Source organism: Pseudorca crassidens, chromosome 20, assembly GCF_039906515.1.
Source record: "Pseudorca crassidens isolate mPseCra1 chromosome 20, mPseCra1.hap1, whole genome shotgun sequence".
NCBI classification, from domain to species: domain Eukaryota; kingdom Metazoa; phylum Chordata; class Mammalia; order Artiodactyla; family Delphinidae; genus Pseudorca; species Pseudorca crassidens.
Genome location: NC_090315.1, coordinates 35,325,725 through 35,351,017, shown reverse-complemented (window position 1 = coordinate 35,351,017; position 25,293 = coordinate 35,325,725). Strand labels below are relative to the sequence as shown.

Here is a 25,293-nt window from a genome sequence, read left to right as displayed (position 1 = left end):
AGGGGCTCTAAAGTGAGAATTAGAAGTAAAAGCAGCCGAAGGGAGTGGGGCTCTGGGCGGGACACCAGCACCATTAACCATAGCCATGAACCCACCACCAGGTAAGAGTCAATATTACTGCTCACGGCGGCCCCGTGTGCCTCTCCTAATCCATCCCTCTACGCATTAGAGAAAACTGAACCGGGCATCCATTAGTCCCACGCGTTTCTTCATAGTTTACTAATAGGTGTATGTCCCTAAACAATATATAGCACTGTTCATGCATGTTTTTATGCTTCATATTAACACTGTCATATTGTATCTGTACTTTCACATTTTGCAGTGTTGAACTTGAGAGGCATGTGTGTTGACAGGTATCAATGTATTTCTTTCTTTTTATATTGTATGCTGTCCCATACAATAACTACACTACAATTGACAAAAAGGAGAGTGGGGTCTCTGGAGCTGGACTGCCTGCTGGCTTGGTCAAGGTAAGTTCCCTTAATCAGTCTGTGCCTCAGCACTTCCATCTAGAAAATGGGGCTCCTATTAGTAGGACATCATCTGAAACCTGAGGAAGGGATTTAAATGAGAAAATTTGGGGGCTTCCCTGGTGGCGCAGTGGTTGAGAGTCCGCCTGCCGATGCAGGGGACGCGGGTTCGTGCCCCGGTCCGGGAAGATCCCACATGCCGCGGAGCGGCTGGGCCCGTGAGCCATGGCCGCTGAGCCTGCGCGTCCGGAGCCTGTGCTCCTCGACGGGAGAGGCCACGGCGGTGAGAGGCCCGCGTACCGCAAAAAAAAAAAAAAAAAAAGAATCCACCTGCCAATGCAGGGGACACGGGTTTGAGCCCTGGTCCGGGAAGATCCCACATGCTGCGGAGCATCTAATCCCGTGCGCCACGACTACTGAGCCCGCGCGCCTAGAGCCTGTGCTCCGCAACGAAGAGAAGCCTCCGCTCGCCGCAACTAGAAAAAGACTGTGCACAGCAACGAAGACCCAGTGCAGCCAAAAATAAATAAAAAAAATAAATAAATGAGAAAATTCATTCGAAGGCACACAGTGGTGTGTGACAGGGACAGTGAACCTCCCGAGGAGGAGGAGGCTAGTGTCCTATTCATCGGTGTCTCTGGCCGTAAATGAACGACTTCTCCTCCTTCCCCTGCTCCCCTTCCCACCCAGGGACCCCTCGGCTTCTGCTCCTGACACCCTGGAAAGAGGACCCGGGCCTACGTACCTGGCCTCTCAGTGTTCACGCCGACAGGACTTCAGCTCCATCATGTTGATGGCAGTCATGATGATATATAAAAACGAGGAAGCAGGCTGCACGGGGACAGTGAGAACCAGGGCTGGGGAGGAGAAGGGAAGACCCAGGAAAGTGGCCAGGCCAGGCAGAGGCGCCCACGCTGAGACCCTTGAGATCCCAGGATGCTAGGTTCTCCCTCCACCTGCTCGCCCCTCTGTGCGTTTGGGTGACAATCAGAGCCTTGACCCAGTCCAGGCTTCCCAGGGGTCCTTGCTGGGCCTAAGGAGCAATTTCTTGACCAGGACGAGATGGCGGAGGGTCAGAGAGTTTCCGGGGTGACTTGAACACATTTTCACAGAAGGCCACTTTCAGTCTCTGACATCCCTTTGAGGCAGTTAAATATTTTCACCAGGAAATGCCTTGAAATGCACCTCCCCGCCATGGATGGGCGGGCTTTGAATAAATCAGAAAGGGGTGTGGCACAGGCACCAGGTCAGAGAGGGCCAATGGACACAGACAGCTGTGGGCCCTGGCCCTTCCCCTCTTTCTCTTCTTCCAGGACCTGTGGGGGTCACTGAGGCACAAAGGGAACACGACACACACATGCCTGCTCTCACGGGTCTTACGGAAGCACCATGAAACAAGCTGGGTCACATGAGGGATACAATGGGCGCAGGTGAGGTGAGTACCCGTGGCAGGGAGCCTTCGTTAAGCTAAGTCAGGGAAGGCCTCCTGGAGGAAGTGACATCTAAGCTGAGACCAAAGGGTGAGTAGGAGTTGGCAAGGGCAACAGTGAAGGGGGAAGTTATTCCAGGAAGAGAGAATAGCCAGTGCAATGGCTCAGAGGTATGAGAGAGAAGATTGACTTGAGGATGTAAAAAAAAACAAAACAAAATGTGTGCCAAAGGTGATGTGGGGGAGTAGAGTGAGAACGGGGGAACCGGCATCAGGGGAAATGAGCCTGGAGCCAGCGGGCCAGTTGAAATCTTCTAGGAAAACGAAGACACGGAACATGCACTTGTCAGTCCCTAGAACTATGCTCGATTTCTGTGCCAACAGGCCTAGGTTACACTGGTTGGGCTTCTGGGCTTAGGAGGTACGTGAAAGACTGATTAATGAAGATCATCTGGTAAACAGCCAGTGCTCAATCATTTTAATATTCTTCACTCTGTTTCCTTCCTTGTCTGCTGCGGTGATCACCAGCGTACCTGAGTCATTAGAACTCCCGAGTATCAATGTATCTCAAAGCAACTACAAAACCCTTCTCCTTTCCAGCTCCACTCAGTGAGAATCCCAGATAAATCCATTAACAGCTGGTGGGCTAAGGATGAACTTCATCCCGTCTGCCAAGAGAGCAAGTGAAGGGCTTCCCTGGTGGCGCAGTGGTTGAGAGTCCGCCTGCCGATGCAGGGGACACGGGTTCGTGCCCCGGTCCGGGAGGATCCTGCGTGCCGCGGAGCGGCTGGGCCCGTGAGCCATGGCCGCTGAGCCTGCGCGTCTGGAGCCTGTGCTCTGCGACGGGAGAGGCCACAGCGGTGAGAGGCCGGCGTACCGCAAAAAAAAAAAAAAAAAAAAAAAGAGAGAGCAAGTGAAGACAGGTGAGCTCGATAACGGAAAGCTTGTTTACCCCAGTTAAGGGAATGGTTCGAGCCTTTTAACAGCATCATGCACATTACTGACAAGTCATTCCTACTTAGACCAAGTAATATATTTCTTCTTCCTGATTGCTGCATCAGTCAGGATAGGCTAGGTTATGTTGCAATGACAAATAGCCTCAAACTCTCAGTGGTTTAAAACCACAAAGCTTTGTTTCTTCCACATAGATCTGCTGGGGCTCTTTCTCTGGCTGGAGGTTCTAAGTCATCCTCACTCTGGGACCCAGGGTAACGCACATGTCATCTTCTGGAATATTGCCAAGTTCTGGACCCAAGGAACTAAAAGTTCTGAAGGCTCTCTCACTGATAATTAAATGTTTGAATCTGGTTTGACAAACCCTTCTCCCACTGCCAGTTCAGAACTGGTCCTGTGGCATCTCACCAACGCCAAGGCGGCAAGAAGAGCAGCGCTCTTGAATGCCTAGGGGCAGTAAGCCAGAACGACTCAGAGAGACTGATGCTGAAACTAACTTCCCATCCTGTCCAAGTCTAAGATTCAGACGTCTTGCTAGTCTGCTTCTAATTACTTGGGGTTCATGAGTTTTGACCTTGCCAAGTTCAAAAGCAATTTAGAGGAAAAAAGTTACACCAATTTGAACAGCATCTATCAGCTTAGGGAAAAAATTATGCAAATTACAAATGATTTTTATCTGCTTGCTGACACTATAACATGTCTTCATCTTTACCGAAAACCAGGAAGACTGCTTTTCTTTATACACATCCTATAATGCTATAGTCTTGTTTGGGTAACCAATAGCAAAAGTGAATAGAAATAGGATGTTTCGAACCCTTTGGAAACATCTAGCGCCTGATCATAGATTCTAATTTACCAAGAGCTCACTACGGGCACGTCATTTTTCTAAGTGTTCAGCAAGGATTATCTTATGACATCTTCCCCTACGAGGAGAGTTGTTATTATTCCTATTCTACAGAGGAGAAAAATCAAAGCCCGGAAAGGTTAAGCAACTTGCCTAAAGTCATACAGCCAAAGATCACCATGTTACATTACACTCCTGTATGGATAAAAAACAAGAGGCTCATTATAAATAATTCTGTTCTGTCGTCTGGGGGCAACAGATCCCTTGAAGGTAAGAGGGGGCATCTCTTCCAAAACATTCCCTGCTTTGGAATTCTCCTAGGTTCAGAGGCATCAACATCACCAGCTGATCTGGTGAGATTAATGAGATCCTGCGTGGGTCTGGCCGCTGAAGTTTGCAGTCATCTGGGGAAAGCCAGCCTAGCCCTAGATCTCTACTTTAATCCCAGTAGCGGAAACATTATTTATCCAGGAAAGCACATGACTGAGAAGAAGTAAATGGGGCCCGGGGTGGTCTCCTGAGCTATTAGTCGCACAGGGGCACACACACACACACACACACACACACACACACACACACACACACACACACACTCAGATGCCTATTATTCAGCCTCCTGCTGGAAATTCCCAGCCATTTGTGTCTGTGTTTTTCTGTCTGGCCTCACCCTTTTGGGGAATGTACAGAGAACAAAGGAGAGCGAAAGGGGAATAACAACAAAGGGCAGAGGGTGAGAAGAATGCAGGTAGCTACCACCCAAAGGACTCTGCAAACCTGGGAGGGGTGGGGGTGGGCTGGCCTGGTGCAGAGGGCTCTAAAACTTTGGCTAGGAGCCAAATCCCCTAATTTGGAAGGCAGGGCAGTGGGGGAGGGGGAGAGGAGGGGAGGAGGGGGAAGGGGCCACTGCTTGAAGATTCCCAGCTCTCCCACCCCTGCAGTCTGAATTCAGCAGGGCTGAAGCGGGGCTCGGGAGTCTGTACTTTTGACAATCTGTGGCTCACGCTTTCAGACATAGTGATTAAGATTGAAGTCCCGGAGAAAGACTTCAGGTCCTATTCCAGCTTTGCTGCTTACAAGCTGTGTGACCTTGGGCAAGTCACGTACGCTTTGAAAGCCTTACCCTCGTCATTTGTAAGGTGGGAGCCCTGGTACGTAAAGAACCTAGTATATTGCCTGGCACATGGTAAACATTAAATAAACAATGGCTATTTTAATAATAATAATTTTTTATTATTATATCTCAGAGCCCTGATTGCTCTATCCAAGATTTCAGAGGCCTCCAAGTCTCTATGAAACTCTGCACGAATTGTGAGGCATCGCTTCAGCTAAAGTTTAGCTCTGTAACTGAAAGAGAAAATAAAACACAAACACCCCAGCGCCCCTAGGGAGGTGCTCTGGACTGAGGGAGAATAAAATTTCCCCACTCTCCATCCTCTTCTGGCACATGAAGAGTTCCTTATCTGAGAATGTGATGAAAAGACAGGGACAAGCATTTTCATTTCAAAGCCTCCGTTGGTGTCTCATGTTGCTGAAAGGGTGGTATTCGGGGAGAGGCTGTGGGGCTGTGACTTTGCCTCCAAGCTCCTTCCTGGGGGTGGGAATGGGCAGAAGCAGGAGGGACTGGACTTGGGGTGGAACGGGAGAGCTACTGCCCACTGCTAAGGGCAGTACTAGAATTTGCAGGGTCTTCCCTGGCGGTCCAGTGGTTAAGACTCCGCTTCCATTGCAGGGGGCGTGGATTTGATCTCTGCCTGGGGAATCCTGCATGCCGCGCAGGCTGCAGCCAAAAAAATAAATAAATAAACAGAACGTGCAGCTGGCGCAGAGGCAGCGATCTCAGATTCTTGCAGGAAGCTCAAACGCAAACGTCTATGGGGCTTGGCAGGTAGGAAAATGAGGGAAGCAATGTGTAAGAAAAATCATGTGCCCTTCATATTCTGTCTTTCCTTGTCCTACTTTTGATGAAGACTTGGGCTCAGAGAAAAATATCCTTAGTATAAGAAAAACAAGAGAACGGTGATGATAAATGGCCACTGACATGGCCACAGGGTCCAGACCACCAAGAGGTGGAAAGGATGGTAGAGAACTGGGGGTTCTCAGCCTGGCCTGCCCCCTCTCAAGGGGCAGCCACTGCTCAGGCCCTGCCCACTGTCATCCTGGGGGTTAAACCACCACGTGGGACCAGACCTTCTGAATCACCTGAGAGAACATAGAAAAGTGAGCTGGTGTGTGTAATTTCCTGATTTTTATTTATTTATTTTGCGGTACGCGGGCCTCTCACTGTTGTGGCCTCTCCCGTTGCGGAGCACAGACTCCGGAAGCGCAGGCTCAGCGGCCATGGCTCACGGGCCCAGCCGCTCCGTGGCATGTGGGATCTTCCCGGACCGCGGCACGAACCCGTGTCCCCTGCATCAGCAGGCGGACTCTCAACCACTGCGCCACCAGGGAAACCCAATTTCCTGATTTTTAAATGTTGCCTCTAATTTTTAAAAATACCATGTAGACATCGAATCTAAGATGGCTTTGATTGCAAAACATTCTGATATTTAATAAACGACTAATAAAGAACAAAAGACCTGTCAATTAAACTGTGATGAGTCATTGATTGTAGGACAAATCCCAATTCCAAAGATGTCACAATGTGAAAAAAAAATGTGCCTCTAAGAATCCTTGAAATACTGTATAATAATAAGCTGGGCTTGGCCTTTGGCACCTTGTACAGTTTCCAACCTACACAACTGTACAGAGCAGCTCTTATGATGCCACCTCGGGCACTGGAGGTTTATACTTGGGTCATATCAATGAACACCCGAGTCCCTTGAGGAGTAATCCCTCTCTGATCTTCATCTGGACCAGCAATGAGTCAAGGCAGTAAAGAGGAAAATGTGGCCCAGATTGTTCCTGTGGGTCACTAGATCACTAATGGTGATACCAAGGCCCCCAAGATGGTGGCTTAGTAGACATGGGCCAGGGGTGGGGTGGTGGTTCATAAGGGATTCTGATTCCTGCCAGGGATGGGAGCCACCAGAAGTCTCACACCTGATTTTATACATGGCCCAATGTCACATACCTGGGCAGAGCAGAGCCAGGCCAGAGACTCAACCCTCCCCAGCCCCGTTCCCAGTGCCCCCTTCTCCTGCTGACTGTCAAGATCCTGCCCCTCTGCCCCACGGGTCCCCAGTACTTCTCCAGAGAGTCTTTTGTTTGTTTGTTTCTTTGTTTTGGCCACACAGCTTGGCATGCGGGAACTCAGCTCCTGGACCAGGGATTGACCCATGCCCCCTGCAGTGGAAGCGCGGAATCTTAACCACTGGACCACCAGGGAAGTCCCGCTTTCCCAGAGAGCCTTGGCCTCTCCTTTGTTCCATCCTCCGGAGGCTCTGGTCCTGAGCCTGCCCTAGGAAAAGCAACTTTATTTGATTCACAAGACTTTTCAATTTTATTAGTAAAATACAAAATGGCACAGACATTGGTGACAGTGTTGGAAAAGCAAAGGGATCAATCAACTCCTTCTGAAGTCCTCCCCAAATTGTCTTTGTACCTGTCCTGCTTGGCGGAGCTCACAAAATCCGTGGAAGGGGGACACGCTGTCCCCAGCTGCTTTCTCACAGAGGGGAGCCCCTTCACGGGTGCCCGTCCCTTGAAGGCTCCCAGGCCAGAGAAGCCCCCAAAAGTGCATTCAGATCCGCTGTCTTCCTCTCTGAGCTGTCAGAGTGCCACCAACCGGAGCCAGGCCCAAACATCCTGTGCCATGACCTGCAGGGGAGTGCAGGAGAGCCAGGCCGGCAGGGAAACACGGCTTCCCTCTCTGTGGACCGGAGCCCTGGGTGCTTCCTCTCAGCACCTGTCTACAAAGGAGCATGCCACCTGTACCTGGGGGAAGCCTAGCCCATGGGACACCCCTCTGGTGGAGGGCAAAGAACGCCATCAGAGACAATCGGAGGGAGGTGGGGAGCTGCCGCCAGGGACCTGAGAGACCTGCAGGTCCGGCTCTGACTGCGGGGTGCTGGCGGGCCCGGTGAGCCTTCGGCCCCATCCAGGCCTGCCCCGAGTCTTCAGTGCCAAAAAGAGAACCTCTGACTTCATGCCCACAGCTCCCCTCCCCTGCCGGTCCCTCCCCACAAGACAGAGTCCCTTTCAGAAGTAAACACGGGAACCTCAGCTTTCTCTGGTGGATTCTGATCTCATGGAAATTCCTGGCCCTGCCTGCGGGGCAGACGAAGGTGAGGGGAGAAGAAATCAGAGTGCAGAGGACAGTGTTTTCAGGGCGCGAGAGGTGGAAGAGGACCCAGGCCGCAGGAAAGAAAGAGAAAATGCCTGACTCGGGTCCCTAACGAAGAAGCGAAGGAGCCGCAGCCGCTCCCTGGCTCCTTTCTCGGAGCCTGCAGGCCTCCCCTCCTTCTTCAGCCTGTCACTCGTCTCAAAGCCAGCGGGGCCGGAGGGGGGGCCTTCAAAGTTGGTCTCTGCGCCTCAAGTACCCCAGCCTAGCCCCCGCCAGGGGGCCCACACTGCTGACAACGGGGCAGGACCTCCAGGTCCCAGCGTCCATGGAAGTGCCGGTCTCATCGATTGGCAGAGACCATTTCCTCTGATGAAGGTTGAGAGGCTGCCCCCGGGGTCTGCAGAAAGGGGTCTCTGGATCAACTAGTGATGCCTGCCAGGGCTACAGGCTATTGCCACATATGTGCTGTCCCTCTCCCCTTTCACACGTGGGAAACCAGAGATATGAATGCCTTGATGGGTTGCTGGTGGGCCTGGGACTAGACCCCCCTGACCTTCACGCTCGTAGTCAATGCTCCTTCACAGCACAGACAGGGCAAGGCAGCGGGTGGGAATCAAAACCACTGGATAACTTCATTTCCCATTCCCATGATGCCTACCTGAGGGCAGATCCTTCGCCGGGATCAGTCCCAGGAAACACCACACTAGCCTCATGCAAGAAAAGACAGGCCCCCGGCTGGGGCATGGGGTCTATACAGGGGCAGGGGAGCTAGCACCGCAGGTGGCCGGGGTGACTGGCAACCACAGCGGGACCGAGAGACACGATGAGGTCTGAGGGAGTGGGGAGAAGGGGCCTGGCCTAAGCCTCGTTGGTAAGAAGGGATGACTGTGGTACCCGCAGGGGTATGGGTCAGAGGGGCCGGGCGTTCAATAAATAATTGTTCACTGGGGCTGGCACGGTATCTAAGGGACCCTCTAACCAGCCAACAGCAGAGGGGAGTTTTCTGACTTGGGACATTGGAGCGAGTTGTGGAGGCCACCCCCTCGGTCCGCAGTAGGTCAAGGATGGTCAAGGGTGGCCTCCAGGAGCTGGGGGCAGTTCCGCCCAGAGGATCCCACCTCCTCACTCCAGTCATTCCAGCTTGGGCCAGACTCTTGGGTGAGGGTGAGTGTGAGGATGGGGGACCCCAGGCAGCTGAGTTGAACAACTGGATGCAGGCAGGTGGGCAGCTCATACTGGCACCAGGACGTACGAGTTACTGCCACAGCTCCGGGGGACGTAGCGAAGCCCCTCCACCATGTCTCCTGCCATCTTGCGGGGGCAGCCCTGAAGGCTCTGGTAGGCAAACATGGCCACCCCCAGGCAGAAGAGGAGACCGAGGAAGGCCAACAGCCCCACTGCCTGCCTTCGGGTGGCTGCCTGGGAGTCGGGGATGGGAGTGACGAGGACACCCAGCCTCTGGGGATCCATGGTGGCGTGAATGGGCTCCTTGGCCTTGGGGGTCCAGCTGCCAGAGGCCAGTGGATCCGTGCTGGGGACCCCTTCAGAGGATACAGGGACCACGAAGACATCGGACACGCTGCCGAGCCCCATGACAGCATCCGTGTGAGCTGAAGTGGGACCCAATTCTTTGGACCCTAGAGAGTTCTCTGGCGTGGGGTCCTGTCCCTTGATCCACCCAGGTTGGCCTTCGGACCCAGTGTTGTTCTCTGGGACTGTGTGTGAAATAGTGAGGGCCTGGGTGGAGGGGGCCTGGGTGGAGGGGGCCTGGGTGGAGGGGGCCTGGGTGGGGAGGGTCTGGGTGGAGGGGGTCTGGGTGGAGGGGGCCTGGGTGGAGGGGGCCTGGGTGGAGGGGGCCTGGGTGGAGGGGGCCTCAGAGGCTTTCCCGTCAGCCTCGAGGTCTGCCCCAGGTTGGTAGGCGGTAGAGCTCTGCCAAGACGTGGTGGTGGTGACGGCAGGCTTGTTGAAAAGCTCAGTTGTCTCGGGCCCTCCATCCGGAGTCTTTGAAATGGAGGGGGACCTGGTCCCCCTGGAATCAGCCACTACTGGTGGCAGCTCTGGGGAAGTCCCGAAGGCCCTCTGTGCCTCCTGGCTACTGCTTTCGCTTGTGAATTTGGTCTCTGAGGCCTCAGACCAGTCCATCCCCCTGGTGACTGGGCTGGTCCTGGGCTCACCCACGCCGATTTGCTTCTCGAATGTGCCGCCATTTGGAGCCCGAGCAGCAGCCTTGCGGTCTAGATGCTCCATGGCTTTCTGGACCCATTTCTCCTGCGGGTCAGCACAGAATAACTTTTCCTTCATGGTCTTCAGGCTGCAAGGAAGGAAGACGAGGGACCCAGTGATGCCCAGATGCCATGCGGAGTAGGGGTATCACGCACATGCACTGCAGGTGAGCAGACCTGGCTAGAAACCCTGCCCCCACCACTTACTAGCTGGGAGCTACGAGTTCTTAGCTGGGGCAGCTCAGCTTATGGAACTTCCGTGTTCTCACCTGAGAACAGGAAAGAGAGTCCTACCTTCCGCGGGGTGACCAACCATCCCAGAAAAACTGGGACTGAGGGCGTTCTCAAGATGCGGGTCTTTTTGTGAAAATTCCAGCAAACTGGGACAAGTGGGTCACCCTACTTCTGTGTTATTGTAGAAGATGAAAATGATGTAAAGCCCCTGGTTCAGAGTAGGAGATCAGCAAAATAATAACAATGTTAATAATAATGTCATTAACATGAAGGTGGGGGCTGTGGGCTGCAAGTTTTCTGATTGGGAGAAGATGTCACCGGTGTTCTCTGGCAAGCTTGGTGGTGGGGCCTCCTCACTCTGGAAAGGACTCGATGTCATAACGTCCTCTTCCTCCTCTCCCTCGGTTGCAGGCTGCCCTCCGGACCTCTACCCTCTTCTCCTAGTGTGTATCCTCAGACTGAAAGGGCCCCTAGGGAGCTCCGACCCTATATATGGTGGCCCTGCTGGGACCCTGAGCGCCATCCAAATCTTGAACTTCCTTTGAAGCTGCGTGTGGCCGGTTTACTACCGAGACCACAGCTCAGAGCTGGCGGGGACCCTTGCTCCACGCCATGACCTGTGCTAGGCATTTTGCCTGGTTAAACTTCACACCCATCCTGTAAGATGGCTACCACGTGCACCCCCATTTTACAGATGAGAAAACCAAGGCTCAGAGAGGTAATGTAAATGTGCCTGGCTCCAGTATGCTAGGAAGCCAGAGAGGTCCAGAAAGCAAGCGTGACCCTGTAGGCCCCACAGGTGCAGTGCTGCCCTAGTGCCATCATTCCCTCTCTGGAGCGTCCCACTTCTCCTTCGCTTACAAAATAGAAGCATATACGTGGGGGAGTCTGGGGGAAGCGAGTCTTGACAGGTGAGCAGAGAGGTCAGGCAGTAGCAGACATGCTCCTCTTAGTAACAATCAGTGGGGAGGAAGTACAACTTCCTTTAGCTGAGACCCTACTTCAAAGGCCCACTGGCCATTTCCTGTTGCCAGGACTCAGGGTCTGGTTGAGTCTGGCTGAGGCCGCTTTAAGACCCAAAGGTCAGTCCTGGGGAAAGGCCTCAGGGCTGGGCGATTGGCAGTACCCAAGAAGGATCCCAGAGGAGCAAGCAGCCACCATGGCCAGGGATCCCAATAGCCAGAGGGGAAGCTGGCTTGGCTTGACCCCTCCCCAAAGTCTCAGAGGGATTCTATTTCCCCATCTGTCCAATGGTGATAAGAACCTTGGCCTCTCCTATTGCCAGCAGCTTCTGGGCACCCTGCCAAGCACTTTAGTTTCATTATCTCTTTTCAGCTTCCGCAAACTACCCATTTTACAGATAAGGAAACTAAAGCGCAGAGGGTAGGCAACATGACCAGGGCCACCCAGTCTGTAAGTGATGAAGCCAGGATTTGTACCAGATCTGTTGGCGTCTGGAGCCTGCACATTCAGAGCACCGTGTTTTCATCCCCCATGAAATCCAGCAGGTTCGAGGGCTGCATAAACACCCTTTGGCCCAGAAGGAATCATCACCCTGGGTGGCATCTCCAGGCCACGGCTGTTCAGGAAGCCACAGCTCATCTTTGCCCTCACAGATAGTAAGATTGGCGAGGAGGCTAGCAGGTCAGGAGCAAGAGAAGAGCCCAGCTTTGGGTGACAGGATGTGGACACGAATTAGCGGAGGCCAGGGAACCACCCCCGGGGCCTGAAAGGAACTCAGAGGCCAAGAGAGCAGTACCTACATGATGGCACGTTTGCCGCATGATTCTTGATTTCGTTGGTAGTGAACTAGACGAGCCACGGGGATCTCCGAGGTCATTTTGCCGCACGTGATGTTACACTTCTTCACACCGTGGTGCTGTCCTGAGCCCACAGAGGCCCCCAGTCAGCAGGACTGTCCATGGGCATCTGGCTTCCCAGCCCCACGCCAGCTTGTCCCCGCCACGCACCCCCCAAACCAGAACCGATGCCCCACACCCTTGACCTCAGCCCCCTGTCCCCGGCCACACCTCTCTATGCCTCAGTTTCCCCACCTGTAAAATAGAGACAGCAATAGAACCTACCTCAGAGGGTTGCTGTAAGGTGATGAAAATGAATTCTTACTTATAAAGCTCTTATTGCCTGGCACATTGTGTTTAATTTTAAAAATGAAATCGCTATAGTTGGTTCACCCAGGGGAGAGGAGTGTGAGACTGACAAGGATCTGCCTGAGGTCACACAGCCAGCAAGTGATGGAACAGGCTCTCCTGCCCGGCCTGGCTCTCGGCCCTTCTGGGCCCAGGGCGCTGCCCTTCCCCCCACCATGCTTTTACTCCAGTAAAGTCACCTGCTCAGCTATCGCCCCCTCCCAACCATATCCCATCCGTCCCTCTCAGCCTGATCCATACTTGTGGATTTCCACAACCTCTGGGACACACCCAGACCTCGGTCCATCCACAGCCCACGTGTATACCCTATGACACACGCGTACACTCATAGCAACAAACACAATGACACATATATATATGCCCCCCACCCCCCAAAAAAACACATAAAGGCATACATGCAACCAGGCACACATAGCGGATAATACAATTTGTTAAATATATAAGTACAACCACCTTCTAAGGAGTGTGCTGAGTAAGTGATCCTTTGTTCTGCCATTAAGAGCCAGGATGATTTTGGAAGCACTTTCTCGGGAGGAACGCAATGGGCCATTTGGATTCCCAGGGCAAGCTGGGAGCAGGCGTAAGGAGGAGGAATGGAGATGCGTTGTACATGGAGTGGGGACAGAGTGAGATGGGCGGGGGCCTGCAGATGCCTGCGTCCCACGTGGAGCCAGACAGAAACCCCAGGACAGAATGACGGTGACCCAACAGATAGCTGAGAACCCAGACATTTTATATAAACATTTGAAGTGGTTTGCATTGCATTTCCACCTTCCCCTAAAATCTCCAGCAAAATTTACTCTGTTTGCTGTAAGCTCTAGAGGGGTATGCAAAAAATGAGGAAGAACCTGAGTGTCAGATCCGGGTCAAGGTCATATGCCACCGAAGCATGACCTTAGAGGGTTTTGCAAAAATCTAGAGGCCAGGACTTCCAGGGCAGTGGAGCTGAGGGAACAAACTAATTTAGCTCTGCAGAGCTAGGGAGGCCCCAGGTGACCCCCCCGGGGTTCCACCAAACCACACACAGCTCACACACAAATACTTATGTGTGTGGACACGCAAACCAAATACAGGCGTGCACACACACCTTCTAGAATCTGCCACCCCTTCTCTCATCATTTCCCCTGCCTCGGCCCACCCTGCTTTGTGGGAAAGAGGGTGCAGGGCTTGCAGGGTGAGGCTGGGCCATCAGGGGGCAGCAGTAGTAGCCCCGAGGTGGGCGGCGGGCTCCCTGCCGCTGGTCCCTGAGTCACCGGTAGCCCTTTCTCTCTGAGGAAACAGGATGTGAAAGGCGTTTTATCACCCTCCTTCTCCCACAATGGGACCTCAGAGTGACTCAGCTGCAGCCCCCCCAGGTCCTGTTGAGTAGAGCCAGGAGCCGGCCCCTGGACTGGTGTGGCAGGTGACTTCCAGAGGAATTCCCAGAAAAATGGTGCCCCCGGATGGCCTGGACCCGGGAGAGGCTGTCCAGCGGACAGGAGGGATAAGCTCGGGCAGGTTAATTTGCTCTTCTGACTTGCTTCCACTGCCCACCCCCAGGGCTTAAAGAGCCACAGAGGCGGCCTGTCCTAAATTCTCCGCCCTCTGCCGTGGTGCCTGAATGGCCCCGGCCAGGCTCTGTTCTTGGTTCTGCTTGAGCAGGTTGTGTAACTAACTGGGGGGTCTTTTCTTCTCAGAGCTGAAATTTTCTTTTCTGTAACTGGAGATAATGCCTCCACCAGCCAGTCATCTATTACCTGTCATATGAGTGTCAGGAGGACAGGGACCTTGTACGTCCTGGTGTCACAGTGTTTCCCAGCATCCAGCATAAAGTAGATATAAATATTCATCGAAGGAAATAATGTCTCAATCTACTTATCCCTTCACATACCTCCCCATCCATCTATCCATCCATCCATTTATCTGCCACCCCCTTGTCAATCCCCTACGCATTCCCTGCCACCCACCTGTCTACCTCCCATCCATCTCCACTCACCCTGATCCATCAGTCTATCTGTGCCCCACTCACCCACGTATCAGCTGTCCATCCCCTACGCATCCTCCGCCCCCTTCATCTCCCCACCCCTCCATCTCTCACCAGCCCACTCACACATCTTTCATTATCCATCCATTCATCCATCCACTTCCTGATTCAGGCAACACTTGTCTGAATTACTTTTGAGTATCTGCAAAGACCCAGACCCTCTTGTCCTTAACCCTGAGCTCCTTCTCCCGAAGGTGCTGGTGCTGAGCTTGAAGAGAGCACCTCAATCCCAATAAATGCTATCAGATCACCATGTTTACGCAGTCAATCAACAAATGCCGACCTGGCTCTTGCCAGGCCCTGTGAGGAGTAGAGGGAAGAACAAGGCCCATCTCTGCCCTCAGAAGTCTCCCAGCCTGATGGACAGCTAAGACATAACCACAAAGTATCAGAGCTTTTCTTAGTAGAACACCTACTGTGTTTTGGACCTTATGCTCAGCACACACACATCTGCTCTCATTAATTCTTGCAAAGGGATGATTTTTATCCCCATTCTAAAGATGCAGAAGCTGAGAATCAGAGAGGTTTAATGACTTGCCCAAAGCCACACAGCTGCTTAGTGGCAGATCTGGTTTTCCTCCCAGCCCCTAGACATCCACTGTTCTGGGCTGCCTTAAACACCAGGTAAAAACACCGTGTTCCAGAACAGACCCCAAATGTGCCAGGGTTTACAGGAGGGAGAGACCACTTCCAGCTGCAAGTGATCAGGAGACGTTTCTTAGAGGAGGTGTACATTAGGCTGGACCTCAAGGACTGTTTGGAGGATTACAGGCAGGAAAAGATGGGAATGTTCTGGGTATTTGGGTGGTAGAGAAGGCTTGAGCCATTGCTCAGCTGTGTGTCCTGGACGAGTGATTGAGGTTCTCCGAGCCTCCATTCCCTCACCTGTAAAATGGACATGATAACACCTGCTTTGCAGGATAGTTATGAGAATGAAGCTTTAAAAATACCTGGACCCTTAGAGCAGGGTTTTCTCAACAGCAGACACCACTGACATCCTGGACCACATAATTCTTTGTTATGGAGGCTGTTCTGTGAGGACATTTGGCATCGTCCCTGGCCTCTATGTACTAGGTGCCCGAGCACCCCCCAACCAAAATGTAACAACCAAAACTGTGTCCAGAAATTGCAAAATGTCCCCTTGGAGGCCGAATCCCGCACTGAGGAGTGCTGCCCTGGAGACACCCATGCGTCCCCGCCCAGCTCCCTCAACGCCCCCTTCTTCCCTGACCCACTACTTGAAACCTCAACACCTTCCCCACCACCCCCGACTCCCTGCTTTTTTAAATCACAGCGCTTTTTTCCTTCGAACAGACCAAATCTGTTTATTTTGAGGACTGTCTGTCTTCTCCAGTTGATGCTCAGCACGCCGAGGGCTGGGATCTCTGGCAGTTGTATTCACTGATGTGGCCCCAGCACCTAGCATTGTGCCTGACACGTAGTAGGTGCTTGGCCAGTGATGAATCAACAAAATGCACAAGGAAGCGCTTTGTGACATATGAGATCCTAACCAACGGAGACACAGAGGAATTTTAATTTAAGTTCGACTTGGGCCTGGACCTGACCTGGATTTATCCTCCCCTGCCTTCCCCCCACCCACACCCTAACCAGGGGGGCAGACGACAGCAGCTTAATTCAGATTTTTTTTTCTCTCTTTCTTGCTGGAGCTTGAGTGGGAGTGAATGCGTCAGTGCTTGGGGAGAAAAATTCTCTGCTCTGACTTCTATCTGCAGGTTTGTTATATAAAGCAGAGGAACCTCTTGCCTGACACAGCCCTGCAAACCCACATTTGGGAACTGACGCCGCCACCCTGCACCAGCCAGGGCAGTAGCCACGAAGACCCCAGCCCCCTTCCGGGCCTCTGTGGCTTGTGGACAACTCCCTAGTCCTGCAGGGGTTCCCAGGGGCTCTCTCAGAGGCACAAATGTCAGTGTGGCTAAGGACTTCCAAGATGAGCCCGGCCAAGTGCCCAGTCTTAAAGGAGGAGAAACTGAGGCTCAGAAAGGTTGAAATATGTGAGTACGTCCCAGCAAAACCAGTGACCAAGATTAGGGCAGGAACTCGATGATTCTGAAGCCTCGGGCTGCTGGACAGAGCATCCAGAGTGCCCCCAGGATCCCCTCTCCATCCTAACATAGAAGGCCTCCACCCCCAGCTTCGTATAAGTAATCCCTCCTCCTCCCACTTTCAAAGCGTCCTCATAGACATTAGAGCCTCACCACGTGGAGGCAATAGCTATATTTAAACGTGCAGCAGCTGGGACCAAAGAAGGTAAGACCCCACTCAGGGTCAGGGCTATGGCAAAGCAACCTCCATCGGAGTCCACGTCTTCCAGTACCCACTATCCCCAAACCCCTCAGAGCTCAGTGTTCTAGCCCAGGAAGCAGGAGGGCCAGCGGCACGAGGCCCGCACCACACCACCCACCTGCTCTCTGCCCCACTGGTGGGTTTTCCCCAAATAGAGGGACTCGGGGGACAGTTTGCTCCACGGAGGTGCTCTGGAAGCTGGAGACCGGTTCTCATTTTCCCAGCCTGGCTGTGTGCCCTAAGGCAGCCTCCCACCCTCTCTGAGCCCCAACCTGCCGGATGGCCCGGGTATTCCCTGAGGATGGGGCTGACTCAAACGGTCTTGAAGGCAGTGTGATGCACAGATGTGGTGAGCATGCATCCACACTCTCTCCTGCACCCGGTCTTACCCTCTCCTGCCCTACTTGCTGGCTGTGCATGCTCAGGCCAGTTTCTAAACCTCTTTGGGCCTCCATCTTACTCATGTCGGGTGGGACGGATACATCATGCCTTATCAGGTCCCAGGCTCCAGAAAGCAAGTGACTGGAGGTGCAAACATTTCTAAGCTATGCTGGTAGGAGAAAGGCAGTATCATGGGGGAGACACAGGCAGAGGGACTGGGGGCTACAGGCCAGAGGAACAGTGATGAGCCAAATTCATGAGCTGCAATGACCTTGACCTCCACTGGTCCTGGGCCCCCTACTCCTGGGAAGGACTTGAAATCAGGGCAGGAGAAAGTCCCAGCTGTGGCTTAGCCCAGGGCCAAGCTGAGACTCAGGAGTCAGGGCTGTGCAGGGAGACCGGCCCACAGTCTGCCAGGGCTCCCACCCCAGCGCCCACCAAGAGCATCCTCGGGCTTCCCACAGCCCCACCTCCTGGCACCCCTCCACACCCGGCATCTTGTGCTGCCCCCACCACCTCTCTGTGCTGCCATGCTGTCGCCACCTTGCTCACTGGGCCAGGCAGGGACAGTCTCCGGAGATGGTAAATCTTTCCAGCCGGAGCGGCAGCCCTGAGTCCGGGACCACCAGCAGGGAGATGCCCAGCCCCCTCCGGCATATCAGTCAGGAAGGGGCTGCCACGGATCTCAGCCTTACCCGGGCAGGGTCCGGGGGTCCTCATGGAGGCCTGAGGGGCAGAAGTGGGGCTGGGGGCTCCCCAACTCCGCTTATGCCTGAGTCCACCACACTCACCAGCCAGCAGCACGATCAGATGGCAGAGGGCAGTCAAACGGAGCAGCCACGAGAGAGGTGGAAGAGCCATGGTCGAGGGGGTCCGGGGGTGCCGGCGCAGGCGGTGGGGGCCCTCGTCGGGGCTCGGTGCTGTCCCCTCGCTGCCTGAGCTCTGCCGCGGTTTATAACCGGGCTCCACTGCCTCTGCCTCGCTCGCCCCCACAGGCAGCAGGCAGGCGGTGGGAGGGGAGAGGAAGGGAGCGAGTACAGCGACTGAATTCCTTAGCATGTTGCCAAGGAGCTGAGTCGGCTCCCAGGCTCTGGGTGAGGGCTCCTGGTGGGGGTAATGGGCTGGCTTCTCATACGGGGACCCGCCTGCGAGGCTGGACGAAGCCTGCTAGGGTTCAAAGGGCTTCCCCTCCTCCCATCTGCTGGGACCACCTTCCTACTGGGAGCTGGCACACGTCCTAGGGTCTGACCTGGGGTCCTAGCTCCTAAGTGGGCAGTAAACCAAAGGACAGAAGACTAGAGAATGCTGGCTGCGGGCAAGCCAGGAGGACACAGGGCCCGTCAGTCTGGGTCTGACGAAGTCTCCTTTGTTCTGGGAGGTAGCTCTCCCACGCCAAGAAGGACCTCCAGCCCTTACCTCTTAAAGCCCCAACGCCTGGGGGACCTTGTTCATCGAAGTATCCTCCGAGCCCAGCATGCAGCCTGGCGCACAGTAGGGGCTGCGCACAGCAAATGCCTGCCGAAAGAATGATCCAGCCCAACTTCATAGGGACAAATGGGCAAACTGAAGCCCAGAGAGGGGGCAGAATCATGCCAGGCCATAGAGGTCATCAGAGCAGAGAACCACCTCCCGCTGTCACAGAGAAGAGTAGACGTGAGCAGGGCGTGGGCAGTTCAGGCAGGACACAGGCAAGAGCCCCGGCCTCCCTGCTTCCAGCCCCGCTACCTGTCGTTTCCTCATTTGCACCCACTCCCATAGCTGGCTCTGGCCCTCTGTGAGCCCACGGGAAAAACACGGTTGCCAGCCTCACCCCTGGTAACTCAGGGCCTCTCGGTTGGTCCTTAACTCAATAGCATGCTTGAAAAAGTCCGGCCCCTCACGGGGGCTCCATCTGTACAAGGAGGGAGTTGGGCTTATCCACTGAGGAGGGAGCTGCGCAGCTCTGACTTTCTGGGTTCTCTCTTTGTTAGAGGTGGTGACAACAGGACCAGGCATGATCGGCCATCAGCTCCCACCAAACTGGTATAAGGGCTTGCTGGTATAAATGGGTGCAGCACAGCTGCTTTCATGGCTGCTTTCCCTGCAGGCAGTGGCAGTAATGCCCAAGACTCTGGAAGAGTCTAACAGGAGCCTAGCCCAGTCTGGGACAGGAGTTAACTGTGAACCCACTCCCGTCTAGGCAAGTCTGGGCTGCCAGCCAGAGCAAAACCAGTTTGTGAGGCACTGTTGCAGGCTACGGAGCCAATTGGTCTAGGCTGGGCTGGGTGGAGGGGTCACAGCTCCCAAGGCCAGGGTACCTGTCTCTCACCCAAGCACAGTAAAGCTGCCTACGGTGTGGAGCTAAGAGCCTGGACCCTCCTTGACAGGGAGGAACACCCCTGGCACTCGCCAATGTCCGCTCAGGCTCGGAGAATCTGTCGCAGCCCATGCAGATACGAAGCTAGTAACCTTCACATCCCTCGGTGTATAGCTGTTGAGGCCCAGAGGCGGACAAGAAGGGAAATAAACTGAGGTCCGAGGCTTTCTGTTCTGCCCAAGTAGGAGCAGATGAAGAAAAGGGGGAGGAGAAAGAGGAGGGGGAGGGCCAGGGATAGGGGACAAGTGGGAGGAGGAAGGGGGAGAAATAGGGAGGAGGGAAGGGGGAGAGGGGAGAGGCGAGAGGCAAGTCCTGGGAAGCCCCACACTTCATAAAGGACAAGACCCGGGTTGGGCCAGGTATTTGGGGGTAAAGACCCTTGTTCCCTTGGCCCCAGACTATGCTCCAAAGAAGGATTTAGAAAGCAAGGGCTTTGGGATCAGATGATCCTGGCTCTGCCACTATCTCTGCGTGATCTTGGGCGGCTTCCCTGCCTCTCTGAGTTCACACTTACTCTGAGATAGGTACTGTTTTAAGTGCTTTGTATGACTCATTCAGGAAATCATGACAACAAACCCAGGTGTAAGCAAAATACCATTATCGTGGTCCATTTTATGGATGGGGAAACTGAGGCATGCAGAAGTTAAGGAATTTTCTGAGGATCACCAGCCAGGAAGTGGGGGAGCTGGATTTGCCCCAGCCAGCTGGCTCTGGAGTCTGAGCTCCTGATCACCAGACTACACCACCTCCCTCCATCCCCACTTCGTGGAATGCTGTGAGAATTGAGTTTGTGCCCTTAAGGTGCCGGTTCAGAGCCTGGCACGAAACAGGTGCCAAAACACAGATATAACACTGTTTTTCTTTGTTCAGCCCTTGGGAACGTCCTCTATCTTCTACTGGTCCAGCTTTCCCTCCCATAAAATTGGAATGGTCACCCCACCTATCTCATCAGGGTGTTAAGAACTGAGTTTAGATTCAATTCAGACACAGGAGCCAGGCTTTTAGGTTGGTGGGACCTGGAGACAAACATGACTCCACCACTTATGAGGGGTATCACTTTGGGCAAGTGACTTAACCTCTCTGAGCCTCAGCTTCCCCTTCTGTAAAATGGGATGCTAAAGCCACCTCATCAAATCACTCCCTGGGGGAGTTCATAAAACTAAGGACTTTCAGAGTGCCTGGCACACAGAAACCATTGGTGTTTGTTATTCAGCCCTGATGTGTGCCTGGCACTGTGGTGGGACAGTGTTGGTGGGGGAGCATAGGCAAATAAGCCAAAGTCTTTGCCCCAAGGAACCCCAGCTCACTGGGAGGTAGAAGATGCAAATCTTACCAGGGATTCGAAGGCTACAGGTTTTAGGGAGGGAGAGAAGCCTTTGTTCTTGTCTGGGAATCAAGGAAGGCAGGAATGAGAGACGATATTTCAATCAGAAGATGGACAGAGGGACTTCCCTGGTGGCGCAGTGGTTGAGAGTTCTCCAGCCAATGCAGGGGACACGGGTTCGATCACTGGTCTGGGAGGATCCCACATGCTGTGGAGCAACGAACCCCGTGCGCCACAGCTACTGAGCCTGCGGTCTAGAGCCTGCGAGCCACAGCTACTGAGCCTGCGTGCCGCAACTACAGAAGCCTGTGCGCCTAGAGCCCGTGCTCTGCAGCAAGAGAAGCCACCACAGTGAGAAGCATGTACACCGCTTGCTGCAACTAGAGAAAGCCCGTGTGCAACAACAAAGACCCAACACAGCCAAAAATAGATAAATAAAATAAATTTATTTTAAAAAAAAGATGGGCAGAATTTTGCTTTTTTTTTTTACATTATCGTTTTGAAAAATCTGTAAACAATAAAGAAGAAATGAAACAAAGAGCTTTCCTATCTCTACCAGCAAGATTCAATGATTAGCATTTTTTCATATTTGCTTCATCTTTCTTCTTTTTTTTTTTTTTGCTAAGCCATCTCAGAGTAAATTATGGATGCCTGATACTTTGCCCCTTGAACTCTTCAGCATGTACCCCCATTGTATAGACACCGTCTTACATAAATAGAATACTATTATCCCACCTAACAAAGCTAACAATGATTCCTATGTCTTATAATATTTAGTTAATATTCAAATTTCTCCAATTATCTCAAAATGTATTTTAAGTTTCTTCTCCTTCCCTCCCTTTTTCTCTCTCCTCCTTCTTTCCTATCTATCTATCTACCTATTTATCTATCCATACATATCTATCTATCTATCTATCTATTGAACCAGGGTCCAATCTAGGTTCATGCATTGCGTGTGGTCATTTCTATTTATTGTACGATAGACCTCCTTTACATTTTTCATGACATTGACTTTCTGAAGAGTCAGGAGCATTGTCTCACATGCTGTTCTCATTCTTTTTTTTTTTTTTTTTTACGGTACACGGGCCTCTCACTGTTGTGGCCTCTCCCATTGCAGAGCACAGGCTCCGGATGCACAGGCCCAGTGGCCATGGCTCACTGGGCCCAGCTGCTCTGCAGCATGTGGGATCCTCCCGGACCGGGGCACGAACTCGTGTCCCCTGCATCGGCAGGCGGACTCTCGACCACTGCGCTACCAGGGAAGCCTTCATTCTTAATTTATTGAATTGTTTCATTGTGATGTCATCTAATTTGTTCCTTTACCTTATGTATTTCCTGTAAACTGGAAGTTAGATCTAGAGGCCCGTAGAGCTTGGCTACAAATCCTTGGTAAGAATTCATTATGAGTAATACTTTGTACACCATCACATCCACCACGATGGACAGGTTATTCCACTATTCTTGAGAGATTGATGGTCGACCGCTAGATCTCTCCACTGCAGAAGTGTTATTCCCTTTGTGATTCATAGGTAACTTGCCATATGCAGACAGGCAGGATTTTGACCGACCATTCCAGGCAGAGGGAAAACTTAACCAAGGTGGAAAGCACAGGACTTATGCAGGGGTTGGGGAACGGTCCAATGCCATTGGTTCTGAGGAAGGAGTGGGCCAGGAGGCTGCAGCTGGACACTTTGAAGCTGGAGTGAGGAAAGAGAATGCTGTTCACGGGCAAAGGGGAGCTGGGGATCTTCTGAGCTGAGGAGTAACTAGAGCTGCACTGGGCAGCAGGCAAGTAGGTTCTCTCAGAGTCGGTGGGATGGTAGGGATGGGGGTCTTCCCACCCATACCTGTGCAGGCCCACAGATGGCTGGGGCCCTGCATGGGTGTCCCACAGAGCAGGGAGCCTGTGTCGTTCTTGTGGAACATGAGAGATTCCCCCAGCATTGGAAGCAGAACAGAAACAACATGGGGATCCGGGTGGGGAGCCCTGGGCACCCCTGTGGGGTCCCAGGATGGTAGGAGGAATGTGGTGGCCAGTGCGGTGGTCATCTCCAGGGCCCCTTGGGAACAGCCTTCCCTGCCCCAGCCAGTCCTGCCCAGCTCACCTTTTGTGACCAGTAAAGAGGGCTACCCGCATGCACCGGGCGTTTCCCCCCTCTGTGCACATGCCTGGCCACACCCTCTTTTTTAGTGTGGTAAAATACACATAGCGTAAAAATTAACATTTTAACCACTTCTAAGTGTTCAGTTGAGTGGCACTAAGTACGTTCACATTGCTGTGCAACCATCACCACAATCCATCTCCAGAACTTTCTCAACTTGCAAAACTGAAACTCTGGAGCTGCTAAACAGTAACTCCCATTTCCTCCTGCCCCGGCTGCTGGAAACCACCATTCTGCTTTCTGTTTCTATGCATTTGACTCCTCTAAGAACCATACAGCATTTGTCTTTTTGTGACTGACTTATTTCATTTATCACGATGTCTTCAAAGTTCATCCCTGTTGTAGCAGGTGTCAAAATTTCCTTCCTTTTAAGGTGGAATTATATTCCATTGTACGGATAGACCACATGTTGCTTATGCATCCATCCATCGATGGACACTTGGGTTGTTTCCACCTTCTGACTATTTCAGAAAATGTTGCAATGAATACGGATGTACAAATATCTGCTCCTGTCCCTGCTTTCAATTCTTTTGTGTGTATGCCCAGAGGTGGGATTTCTGGATATGGTAGTTCTATGTTTAATTTTTTGAGAAAGAGTCACAGTGTTTTCTACAGCAACTGTACCATTTTACATTCCCATCACCAATGCACGAGGGTTCCAATTTCCCTACACTCTTACCAACCTTGTTGTTGTTTTTTTTTATAATAGCCATCTTAATGAGTATGAAGTGGTATCTCATTGTGGTTTTGATTTGCATTTCCCTAACGATTAGTGTTGTTAAGCATCTTTTCATGTGTTGGGTGGGAAGAAATTTTCCTCTACACTTCTAGGTTCTCCTGGCTGGTCTAAGAATTAAAGTGACATGAGACTGATTAACAGGAGAAAATCAAACAAAAGTTTAATAACTTGTATATATGGGAGAGGCCCAGGAAAACGGAGTAACTTGCCAAAATGGCTGAAACCTTCACGTTAAATACTATCTTCAGCTAAAGACAAGAGGTCGCTGGGGGTAGTGGTTTGGGACTTCAAAGGGGAGGAAGACGATCCACAGGGAGATAGAAAAGCAAATGTTTGGTAAATAAATGTTTGCTGGGTCATGCAGAGACAACGGGACACAGAGTGGACCCTGATCTCTAGATGCTGCCGAGTCCTCCCCACCACAGTGAGCCCCATATTCTTTGCAGATACCTCTGGCGATAGCTCTGTAACTGTGACCAGTCCTTTATCTAAATTCTTTCGGGCAGTTAAGGTGGGAGTAACAAGGAAAACTTCCCGAGTCTTCTGTTTCTTAAAAATAATCAGCCTAAGTTAGTCCTCATGCCAAAGAGACACATTCTGGGGTGGCAAACATTGCTGCCCTACAATGCGCTTGTTAACCAGTTGAATATCTTCTTCGGAGAGCTGTCCATCCTAGTCTTTGCCCATTTTGTTATTGGGCTGTCTGTACCTCCTTATGAGATTCTCACAACTACATGCACCATGTGCTTTTATTGCCCCCTATTCACAGAGGGAGAAATTGAGGCTCAGAGGGACCAAGTAACTTGTTCCAGACACGCAGCCAGTGAAAATTCCTATATCTGTCTGAATCCGTGACCTGTGCCCTTCATCATGCTTCTCCATGCCTCCCAGACAATGTTCTAGGTGTCTGTAGCTTCAACCCTGGAAATCCCACTGTGAGAGCCAGATCCAAAGGGGCCCAAAGGCCACTTGTGCCAAGATGTCCATGGAACGGTATGCACACCGAGGAAATAATGAAGATGCAACAAGGGCAGAGGAGTCCTTTTTTTGTTATTGCTGTTTTGGCAGAGTGAGCTGTGTCCAGGAACTTCAGGGAAGCAGGCCCATTTGAGGGTCCAGGGAAGTTAGCGCCAGATGAACTGGGTTTGAAGTGTTCCCCAAACCCACTCCCTCTTCCTCCTGGACACACAGCTTGGTTGCACTTCCCAGCATCCCTTGCTGTCAGGGTGGTCATGTGACTAAGTTCTGCCAATGGCACGTGGGCAGAAGTGATGAGCCCCTCTTCCTGGCCCAGCTCATAAAAAACCTTCCCACAAGCCTCTATTCTCTTTTCTCATCTGCTGGATGATGGAGAGGAGACCTGGTCCTGGAGGTGGGCAGGGCCATGAGAAGGAAGCAGCCTGGGTCCTTGAATGACCACATGGATGGAAGGTCGCCCACAGACCAGGAATGCCTGAT

The 25,293-nt window shown here is 52.5% G+C and overlaps 1 protein-coding gene across 2 annotated transcripts; it reads right to left on the bottom strand.

The window, feature by feature from the left end:
* Positions 1-7,108: 7,108 nt before the first annotated feature.
* Positions 7,109-18,656, bottom strand: CX3CL1 (C-X3-C motif chemokine ligand 1). Of its 2 annotated transcripts, XM_067721384.1 has the most exons (3): positions 18,046-18,656; positions 12,139-12,259; positions 7,109-10,230 (listed from the first exon to the last, which is right to left on the bottom strand). In XM_067721384.1, the coding sequence occupies exons 1-3, from the start codon at positions 18,311-18,313 to the stop codon at positions 9,150-9,152; spliced, it is 1,470 nt and encodes a 489-aa protein (XP_067577485.1). In that variant the 5' UTR covers positions 18,314-18,656; the 3' UTR covers positions 7,109-9,149. The 2 variants fall into 2 exon arrangements, with proteins under 2 accessions (XP_067577485.1, XP_067577486.1); XM_067721385.1 differs by lacking the exon at positions 12,139-12,259 and having other exon boundaries at positions 18,046-18,179.
* Positions 18,657-25,293: the final 6,637 nt, after the last annotated feature.